Source organism: Girardinichthys multiradiatus, chromosome 9, assembly GCF_021462225.1.
Source record: "Girardinichthys multiradiatus isolate DD_20200921_A chromosome 9, DD_fGirMul_XY1, whole genome shotgun sequence".
Taxonomy (NCBI): Eukaryota; Metazoa; Chordata; class Actinopteri; order Cyprinodontiformes; family Goodeidae; genus Girardinichthys; species Girardinichthys multiradiatus.
In genome coordinates, this window is record NC_061802.1 from 10,985,682 (window position 1) to 10,997,075 (window position 11,394).

At 38.6% G+C, this 11,394-nt stretch overlaps 1 protein-coding gene across 1 annotated transcript in view; it reads left to right on the forward strand.

Moving 5' to 3' along the window:
• The window catches only part of si:ch73-61d6.3 (occludin), a 32,338-nt gene extending 21,493 nt beyond the window's left edge, over positions 1–10,845 (forward strand). Inside the window, exons 5-9 of the mRNA XM_047375579.1 lie at positions 1,671–1,825; positions 6,633–6,839; positions 7,596–7,767; positions 9,372–9,413; positions 9,615–10,845. Coding sequence (XP_047231535.1) covers positions 1,671–1,825; positions 6,633–6,839; positions 7,596–7,767; positions 9,372–9,413; positions 9,615–9,713 — 675 coding nt within the window. The 3' untranslated portion in view covers positions 9,714–10,845. The remainder of the gene's footprint in view (positions 1–1,670; positions 1,826–6,632; positions 6,840–7,595; positions 7,768–9,371; positions 9,414–9,614) is intronic.
• The last annotated feature ends 549 nt before the right edge of the window (positions 10,846–11,394 follow it).

Below are 11,394 nucleotides of genomic sequence, written 5' to 3' on the forward strand. Positions count from 1 at the left end.
TATCCTAAATTTGAATTGACCTTTCCAGGAGAACATTTAAGGACTATTAAAATTTGGACCTATTCAAATCTCTTCCAAATTCATACCTAAAGTATTTTTATGATTTCGATTTTGCATTAGGGGCTTGATTTTTATAAGGCTTATGAGTCTATTAAAGGCAAAGGACAGAAACCCTTTGGGATTATCTTTTTCTTGCATCATAATATCTCTGGAAATCCTACCGAGGAGTAAGCTTCTCACTCTGCTGTATTCTTCTGTAATCTCTGATTTTAAAAGGTTTTATTACCATCTTTGTACAGGAGTCTCAGTTGTTTGAATTATGTATTTTCCTGGTATAAATGTCTAAATGTACTTCTGTTTATTCATTGTTTTTCACTGTTTCAGAGAGTCTGAGATAAAAGGGAGTTAAACTGTGCTAACATCTTGACATGGAATGTGAAATATTATGTAACTATAGTGAGCACAAATAAATTGAAAACACGAAGCTTAGTTTTAGTTAGCTGTTAAATTCTCTACACTGGCCAAGCTCATTCTGCTGGTAATACACCAGAGAGTGATCCCTGTTTGTTTTAATTTAGCATAAAAGTCTTATTAAGCACATTATATGATGGACAAACTTACTGAACTGAACAGGAACCAACCCTGAATCCTTCACTGTGAGAATATTCGGCAGAGAGGCTTGCTGGCCTCACAGGAAGGGCTTGTAAATACACAATAAGGTGAATGTTTTTTCACCTGAGACTCTTGTTTATTTGAGAACCGAGAGGAAGAGGAAATCTTTTCCGTGTGCATATGAAGACATGAGGCTGGAGAAGGAAGAGAAAACAAATGGTTTTCTGTGTGTTGTGTTTACAGTCTTGTTATAACAGCCTTTTTTTGTTTTTGAAAGATGAGCATGTCATGTCTTTGTAAGCTTTTGATGAGGTAATTTCCAACATTTGAGGTAAATGGAGGCACATAAGTGGATGTATTTTATGGAAAAACCCAAAACATATCGTGTGTCGTGTTCATCCCTGGGTGGACCTTCCAGATGGGTGAAGGTGCCACGTTCATCTGTTCAAACTGGGAAACACATGTATCAACGGCACAGGAATGTTCAGCCACCATCGTGTTTAGGAAGGAGACGGGTTCTGTGTTCCCGGTTTGAGCGTGTTGATGAAATATTAGCGCAGGGACAAAATGGAGGTGTGAGGTTAGCAAAGGAGTAAACTGACCTGGAACCATCTGCAGAACGCATTTGTTTTTGTTCTCCTGATGATTTCAAGCTAAAAAACATTTTAACAGAGTAGATGGATGTCCAATTTCATTCTTCAAAGCTTACCTGATAACCTTAATAATAATAGATATTAGACACTGGTCTCTGACCCTTTATTGCCTCTCCAAACAGTTATATTTAAATTAATGATTTCCAGGAGGAGATTTTCACTTCTCACAAGTCAACATGTGTTGTTTTAAAGTTGTGGCTTGGAGCACATAGGACTGTAGATGATATATGGGTTAAGAAAATGTCACAACATAAAAAAAACAAAGGAAAAGGTGTTTACTTCAGCTGGACATGAGTCAGAGAACTAGTCTGTGGGGAGGTTTGGTCCTTACTCTTTGTGACTGTCGGAGAAGTTTGTTTGTGTTTGCTCAGCCTTTTCCTTGCGTTGTCTTCCCGCTTGCTTTAGGTGAACAATGTGGAGGAAAACCGCAGCGTTCAGGATGCCCCGACCCTGCTGGTGTCCGAGAAGGGAGGCGGGCTGCTCAACGCCTCAGCGAACAGTGTCGACTCCTACCCCCCTGACAAGGGGGACAGCAGCTCTTACAATGAGGACGATAACCAGTAGGTGACCTCATTCTTTCAGGTGCTCAGCCTTTCTTTTAAATGTTAAAGTTCAATTTGATTCTCAGATTTGGAAATAAAAACATAAGCACTAAAGTATCTATTATAATATTTAGCATTGAACAATCTTTAAATGTTTTTAACTACTTTTCAGTTTTTTGTATTGAAATAATTAGATTTAGTTAAAGTCCCTAAAGCTTTTCTTCATTTAAATAACTTATAGGTGCAAATCAATCAAACTCTGTACAGGCCAGACGTTTACATGCAGTCATCATAGGTATGGATCTCATATTATGTTGGGGGCTTTGAAACGATTATTTAAACTGCTTTTTACTAGGATATGATGAGACTATAAGAAACAGCTTACTTTCTCCAGTCCACACAGGTTTTAACTTGTACATGCAGGATCAACCATATACACATACCCTCATTGGTATTTGTATACATTTTCCTAAGGATGCTGTAGAGAAACTGCTCACTTTTGCAGTCATAAACAAGAATGTGGCATAATTGTGGCTGGATATAGGAAATCCTGGAGCGCATTTAAAGTATACACCGTTAAAGACGCGGCTTTTGAGCATCGCCCTCAAATTCTTTAACAGAATTAAGGTCAGGCCATTCCAGCACTTTCATGTTAGCCTGCTTTGCCCACTCTAAAGTCTGTTTCAGTGTGTTTGGGATCATTGTCCTGTTTGAACACCCTGCTATTCTCAGGTTTTAACCATCATAATGTTCAGGAACAATTCATGAACCTCCAACTCTTAAGCTTATTATGAACTGGAAGATGCTGGAACACGTGTCACTGTGGACAGTGTTACCAGTTCAACGCCAACATAGACTGGGTCATATCACTGCTCGAAAACACCTTGAATCTCAAAGGAAATTTTTTATCTCCACAGATGGATGCTACGCTTTGGACATATGTTTTTTTTGCTCTGTGATTTGGTTAAAATTATTCCGGTCAGAGTGAGATCTCATCTTAATAGAAAATTGTTGGGTCTGACCTGAAGAGGCTCAGCTGCTTATTGGTTACTGATGAACATTTCCCAAGTCAAATGTCTTTAAGCCAAATGTTTTCCGGAGTAAGTTTTGGAGTTGAGTTTAAAGTGGCCAGTTTTATCAACATATTTCTTCTGTCAGGAAGAATCATGTTTTTGGAGTATCCAATAGAGAATATGTGGGAGGGAGCTAAAGATTAGGGTGATGGCAAGGAGGTCTTCTAACCTCAAAGACCTACAGATCATGCAAAAGAGAACCCAAAAACTACCAGTGCAAACATGCAAAAAGCTTGTTATAAATAAAAAGAAGTATTTTATTGCTGTAATACCAATAAAAAAATCCATTGATTTTTTGAGATATGCCTACCTGATTTCATATCAGAAGCAAATTTCTTAGTTGAATGAAAATAAGTTTTAAATGAAAATCTACCAGGGGTATGAGTAACGTTGCACTTAACTGTAGATGGTTACAACGTAGACATGGTTGGGTGTTACAGTAGGACAAGATCCTCACAAGCTGACATTAAACTTCTGGAATGGCCCTAAAAAAAAAAAAAAAAACAGCTTGGTCCCTGGCAGGAAACTATTCAGTTTAAATGAGCTCAACACTTTCTGATAAGAAAAGTGGCCAAATTAAGCCAGGGCTTTGTGTGTGACAGGGGACACTGAAGGGAAATTTAACCAAATATTACTGAGGATGTATGTAAATATTTGAGTGTGTATGCATCATTTATAACCTGTGTGGATTAGATTTGTGGACCCAGTTCTTGTTTTTAAAATTTATTTCAGTTGTTTGCATGAATATAACACACCAAAACAAACATTAAAATAAATGGGCATTCATGTGTATGATGTGGTATGTAAATGTTTCTAGAGCTGATTAAATGACTCTGAACACACTGAAATGCTCACAATGACAAATAAGTATAGATATGACATATTTATCCTTATTATCAGCATGAGGAAGTGCAGGATTTCTGTTTAATGCATTAAGTCCATTATATAACTGGTATTGTTTTCCGATATTGAAGCTGCAGGAAAACGGTGACTGTAACATGAGTCAGAGTAGCGCAAGGCCTCGCCCAGAATGACTGAATTTCTAAACATGTGACTTACAGAAGCAGCTCTAATCACTACTGTGTTTTAAAACCCACAAAAACATATTGCCCTGCCCATGTGGAGAGCTGGTTGTGACCTTTGAGTCTTTGTTGGAATAACTCTCTTTTTTCCCTCCTGGTCATTGGGTTGTCCCAGGAGGGGAAAAGGCTGGATATTTATGAATTAGTGCTCTGGCCTTTCATCAGAGTACAGATGGACTGATTTGTGTTTTGTTTTAGGCACTGTGTAAAACTGCTGTAAGTGTGTGATAACAACTGTGTTGTCTACATGTCAAAATCTTTTTTTGAAAAGAAATTTCAAATCATTTAAGAACTACTTAACAATTGACTCTGATCTAGACCCAAAAGGGGCAGCAAATAAACATAGTTTTGAGTCAAAAGTACAACATAGTGGAATGATTTCCTGTCTTACAAAGTAAACAGAGCTGATTTCATAAGCAGAAGAATGTTATCCTGCAGACCTGCAGTGCGCTCTGCTCCTGACTTAATTCACTGTAGTAATAACCTTTAATATCTGTGCCATTGGATTTGGATTTGTCCACAAATCCCTACAAACCTATGAAATTGAATGGGCTTCATCCATAACTTATTAAAGAGCTGTACCTGCCTCCTGTTTCCTGAGCAACTCCATATGGTGCTGTTTTCAGAATGAAGGGCGTGAGCTGCAGTGAGCATGTAAACTCTTTCCTTCCTCCACATAGCATCCATTTGTATCTTATCAGTAAATAGCCTCCTGTGTTCTAGGAAGTACATTTCTTTCTTGGAGGGCTTTTTGAGCCGCTCACATGTTGTTCTCTACCTCACAGTAAGTAGAAGTTAGTATAATCTCAGAACAATTGCCCTCTAATTAAAGGGCCTGAAGTATTGGAGTATAACGGTGATGCCATACTACTTTATCCACTCTCCTTCTAGGGCCTTAAATTTGGACCTAATTGCATTCTGTATTATGGATATAAATTGTAACCTGTCTTAAGATGATAATGTTGCGAATTGGCACAATATAAATAAACTCAATAGAAACTGAATTGAAACTAGGGCTGTACGTATCTTGACATAATGAAGATAATCTGGTCTTTACCTGGCTCTAAAATCATTTCAATTCAACATTAGCTATGCAAAAACACATTCCTCAGATTACACACAGTCATGAAAACAGCCAATAGTTTTCTGTATAAAGCTACTTCTCCATAGCGGATGGTGGTTCCTGTGCACCAAGATAAAGTCCAACATTGTGTGTGTTGCTAGATAGCAGAGCAGGACTTAAATCTATAAGGTACCAATTTGTTGATGGATCCACCATTTGCAGCAACAACAACTTTAACTATTCTGTAAACTTCTTCCTCAAGGTTTAGGAGTGTGTTCATAGTTAGATGACAAAACCAGAATTGAAGCAGCTGCTCTAATTCATCCTAAAGGTGTTGAAGAAGGTTGAGGTTAGGACTCTGCAGGTCAGTCAAGTTTCTCCACACCAAACTTCATACACCTGCAACCATGGAAGTGATTGTAACACCAGCATTCATTGATATGGTGGTGTGACCCAATACTTTAGCAATATTATAGAATATTTTAGGTAATCTGCAGCTTTTGACACCATATTAAAGCTATGAGTTGAAAAATATATCTAACAGTTTAAGAGTAAAAGGTTTGTTTAAAAGGGGATAGAAATTTTATGAAAGCTTTTATATTACAAAACTGTTACTACAATTGTCTTTCTTTACAATCATTTTACTCTGGCATCAGCAAGTACTACATGGCGGTGATTGGCAATACTTTTCAACAACTGGTGCCATCATTAACATATTGTCACCCTTGGTGTGCCCTCCTCTGTGCTCCTCTCCTCTGCTTGTGGACCTAGCCCCACAGCGAGCGTAGCACCCATTGCCTCATATGTGGAAGCAGCCTGACTTGGAGGAAAATTGGCCAACTCTTCTTTTCAACGTTGCTTTCATGAGATAGTTTAGACCAAGCCTCAGCTTTTAGACATATGGCCTCACATTTTACACTTGTATAATTGGAATAACAGAATAGGTCATGCCTGCTTCGGTGACTGCAATGTGCAAAAGAAGCTCAATGAATTTGCTCCAGAGATCCTTTGGTTCATTCAGATGCAGCTTTGCAAACCTGAATTATTCCTCCTGATGAGCTTTCCAAACGAGCCCTGCTAGTTCAGTGTTTTTTTAGTTGGTCTGTCATGAACTTTAATATTTACCAAGCTAGCTGAGGCCTGTAGAGGCTGGGATGGAGCTCCTGGCATTTTTGGAATTTTTATCAGCATTGAATAGTCTGATTTCTACTGAATTTGATGGGAATCCTGGAAAGTTTTTTAACCTGCTTAAATGTTTTCCACTTGTAAGTCTTTTTTACGGCTACATGGACTTCAGATAGTTTCAATTTTATTACACGTCCCAGATTAATAGAAAACAACAACTGCTTTTCTATGGTCTTTGCTGATCTCTTTCCATCTTGGTATTGTTTCAAAATATTTCTTTATGCACACTGCCAAAGCTCTAGCTCTTAGGTGGTCACACGTGCTGATGATCAGATAATCTAGTAACCAAGGAATCTGTTGAACAGTGCATCCAGTAATTGAGTAACTCTACATCTGTGCTATGCTCTGAAGTTCCCAAGCTTCTTTTCTGGTAGCTTAAACTGTCATACCTAACCGATTATCATTTAATAATGTTCTGACAGATACTCAGAAAAAACGACCAGTCGGCCATCTGAAGTGTTTTCCCACGGTGGCAGGACCAGCTCCAGCCCGTCAGAGGGTCGCAGACCCTCTGCTAACAGGGGCAAGAGGCGCAGACGTAACCCAGACATGGATGAGTCCCAGTATGAAACGGAGTACACAACAGGAGGAGAAACGGGCAATGAACTTGACATGGAAGAATGGGAGAGGTGAGAACTAAGTTTCTGTAACAGAGCTACCTTTGAGCTTCTGACTCTGCCAGGATTAAAGATAAAAATGTCATTAGCTAAGAACTGAGCATGTAGATTACAGTGAAGTACAGTTTCTCCCTCAGGATCAGACCCACATTCTCTGATATGAATTAATACAGATAAGCTTTGGAAAACAAGCTTATGTGACAATAATTTGATGCAGCCAGGACATATTTTGGTTTTAAAAATCTCCTTTGAACGTTGTGTGGAACAAAAACATGATGAATGCCTTCACAACACGACAGGAAAAAGTTCCAGTGTGTATTCCTCAGTTAATCCGCAGAGGCATGTGTTTGTTTTTAGTAGGAGAAAAGTGGGACAAAGGTAAAATGTAGAAATGCACCAATCAGAGTTTTGCTGGCCTGTACCGATTTCTGGCCGAACCTGCTGATTCCAATTTTTATCAGGTCCAATTATTTTTTCTAAAAAGCTATAAAAGTAAAAAAAACAATACTGATGCAATTTAAATTTTTTTTTGTTGCACCTGAAGTTCCACAAATATCTCAAAACTATTTATATCTGAATTGTGAATTCACAGGATGCAATGAAAATTGATTTCTTGTTAAGATTGAAGATCTTAATTTTTTGGGCTGCATTCTATCAATCTTAGCGAAGTTTGTGTCTGGTTCTGATCTTTTTCTGTTGTCTTTCACCTCTTCATCGTTTTTTTGCCCCCTTCGCACCACAATCTTCCCTGTCTGGTTTTCCCTCCAGTGTGTACCCTGACATAACTTCAGATGCTCAGAGGCACGAATACAAGAGGGAGTTTGATGCAGACCTTCGGGAGTATAAGCGCCTATGTGCCGAGATGGACGACATCAATGATCGGCTGAACAAACTCAGCCGGCAGCTGGACACTCTTGATGAGAGCTCTGCTAAATATCAGGTTTGATGAATATGTTATACCTCTCGCTTTCAAAACGTTTGAAAACGGTTAGCAGGCTCTGTATTACACATCACATCAGGCTGAATTGTTATCCAGTGAATAAAAGAATACATTTCCTTTGGTCTGAAGATTTAAAAGGAGACGGGCATGTAGTTTGTCTGCTAGTTTGCAAAATGAAACGTTGGAGCTTAAGAGTGAGAAATAAAGCTTAGAGATGATCCTCCTGCATTACAACTGAAAACAAGTAAAAAAAAACAACAACTAAACTATAATATTTTGTGTACCATTTTGTAGAGATGAAGTATGCTGAAGTTGCTACAGTTGTGACACTTTTATGACCAGCTTATAAAAACTTTATAATAATGCAGTCTTCCTGTTATTTGCACCTCTTTGCAAAGTTTTTACTGGCCTTGGCAATTCTCAGTCTAGAAAACAAGATTTATTGTCATTGTTAAATTGTCTTAAAGATAAAACCATTTATCGCGTTCATTTCAAATGTATCCATATAGAGTGCTCTTTTTAAGGACTACAACCCCCTCTCCAAACCCAGAACAACAATCGAGACACCCTACGTCTTAGTAACCTTGGGTCAGTGGTGAGGGGCAAGGGGCGAAATTGAGATACAGTTTGAGTCCAGTTTGGACTGGAGTAGGACATTCAGCTGCTCTGTGAAGGTCTCAGAGGTTTGTTAGACAACATTGGTGAACAAACGGCATCATGAAGACCAAGAAAAACAGTCAGTAAAGTTGTGGAGATGTTTATAGCAGAGTTAGGTTTTAAACAATATCTCTAGCTTTGAAGAAGTCCCGTGAGCAGTTTGCTACAAGTCATGTGGGGAAACATACTCTGAACACACCATCCCCATAGTGAGACACAATGGTGGCAGCATCATGCAGTGGGGATCCTTTTCTTGATCAGGGACAGGGAAGCTGATCAGATTTGATGGGAAGTTGAAAGAAGCTAAACACAGAGCAATACTAAAGCAAGTCAGTTTTAGACTTGCTCACCTTTATGCCGGACAGCATCTGTAACTCAACAGCCAGAACTCCAAGGCAACAGTTTTCGATCAGTGGTGAGCTGGAGGACTGGATTAGGACATCCCACATTTAGATCTATGCACATTCAGATGTTACAAAAGTCCACACTTGAAGACTGATGTTCACAGATTCTCTCTTTCTGATCTGACTAAGTTTGAACTGTTTTCCAAAGAAGAATGGGCAAAACTGTCCACCTGCAGACGTGCAAAAGCTGGAAATTTGCTATGCTTACAGGATATGTCTTTCTTGTAAGCACTGCAGGGCTGAATACATATGAATGCCACAGTTTCTAGATTTTTGTGTGGAAAAATGTTTAAAATTTTGTATTTTTCTCCTTCCCCTTCGCAAGTATATGGTACTGTGTGCTGGTCTGCGAACAAATCCCAATAAAATATAATTTGGCATGTGTAATATGCTAACCTAGTGTTTTAGGATGTTGCTGGAATATCGTGGCTCTTTGTTGCTTTATTATCTAGGGGTTCTTTGCATGGCAAAAGCTCTAGAGCATGAAAGACAAGAATCTGTTAACATGATCACAACACATGCCCTTTTGTTATTGTCTCTTAGGCTGTTGCAGAGGAATATAATCAGCTGAAGGATCTGAAGCAGGTAGGCAGACTTTCAAAGAATATATTGTGTACTGAACTGGTCTATATAACATGCCTGGGAGTTATATAGGGCATCATCAAGTTGATATGTGGTTCTTAATAGTTACAAATTTCTACGCGTATTATTTTTTTGTAGATTTCAGCTTGCCATAGAGCTGTATTTTTAACAAACATGTCCATATATCCCTGCTGTGCTCTGCAGACACCAGAATACCAGTCTAAGAAGAAGGAGTGCCGCAGGCTGAGACACAAACTGTTTCATATCAAGCGAATGGTGAAGAACTATGACAAGAACCACTGAAGGGTCCACTCTGTTCCAGCTCTCCTCCTGGGGGGCCGCACTGCAAAAACCTCTCAGACAATTGGCCAAGATACACTCCATAATACTTTAGAGACCTCAACATTCTGAGGCCAAAGTTACAGCATACACCCAGGCTCATGTAGACCCACACTGCACTCGGTACAAAGCACAGATGTACAGGGAACACATATGTAACATAACCTTTGTTTTCTGACCTCTAACCTGTGTTCACCAGTTTATTAGAGTAAAATAAAAGCAGTGTCGACAGCTCTAGCCTCTCCTGATATAAACACGTCTCAGTGTTTGCGCTGTGGAGACCACATACCGCCAGTGAGAGAGGTCGTTTTAAACTTACCTGATCTTTAGTCACCTGTATTAACACCATTCTGAGGGTGCAGTCATGGGTTAAACTGCTAACAGGGATTGTTTTGCAGAAAACATGCAGCTCTGTTAATCTTTGGTGTGATCTCTGTGCTTCAGTTAAGCTTTTTGCAGCCACCTTAACCATCAGAGAACCGCTAACCTGTGGGAACATTGAACCGTTTTTGTTTTTATCTGCTCTAAGGTTTTTTTTATTGACTCATAAATGTGATGAAACCAAAAAGTGAATAAACTGACCAATGTGGTAAACTGTATTGTACTGTACATACTTTAAAGGACTCCATTTCATACTACATATCAAGAACAAACTGAGACTACATGTTATATCAGTCAATAAGATTGTAGAGCATTATTATATACACAAGATATGTGATTTTTTAATCATTCTCATTCCAGATCTGATTATTAAAATTATTCAAACTGGTTTTATATTCTCTATCATGAGTACGCCACTATAAACCTGCCTCAATGATGTTCCTCATTTCATTCTGCTGTAGTGTTCTAAATTTTTCAGTTAAATGCAAAAAGATCTGCTGTAGATTTTAAAATTGCCTTTGATTTGTTTTGCATTTTCATTTTTATGAAGATTTTTATTGTCTTTTTAAAAAACCGTTTTTGAGCCATTTATTTTTGTAAGACATTCATTTTCATCGTTGCTGTCATAAAATACTGTTTTTGTAACTGTACACCGGCATAAATTATGTCATCTACGAAGTATTAATTTAGCACCTAATAAACATCTAATTCTCAACAAAATGTCACTGTTTTGCTTCTCTGGTGGTTTGGAGAAATCAGCCACTCTTCTTGTACAGCGGAGGTCCAGCAGAGAGAGCAGGGTGACTTTCTGCATCGTGGATCTCCAGTGATCCAGCAAATGAGACCAATGGGACCGATTCTAACTGACGCTGCCCTCTAGTGGTAAGTCATTGTAACACTTTCACAGTTCTTGACATCTCACTACCGCACACACAAAATGCATAGTATTTTAGATGATGTGCAGTTTTGTGTTGTCTCAGCCAGTTACTTTGATGCCATAGATTGTCCTCTTATACATTTGTTTATGCATCGTGTAACTAGTCCATCACTGATGAAAACAGAAGACGGATTCTGTTTCTTCAGGTATCAGAACAAAGTGTTAGGAGGAGATGGAGTCCTCTGATAAGCCTTCAGATGTTGAGGCAATAATCTTTACAGTGAAACCCACTTCATTTACTTTTATGACCTTGTTTTTAAATGAAACATAATTTTCTCTCTAACAACAACTATAAAATAAATGTAATTGAGGCGTTTCTTACAATTA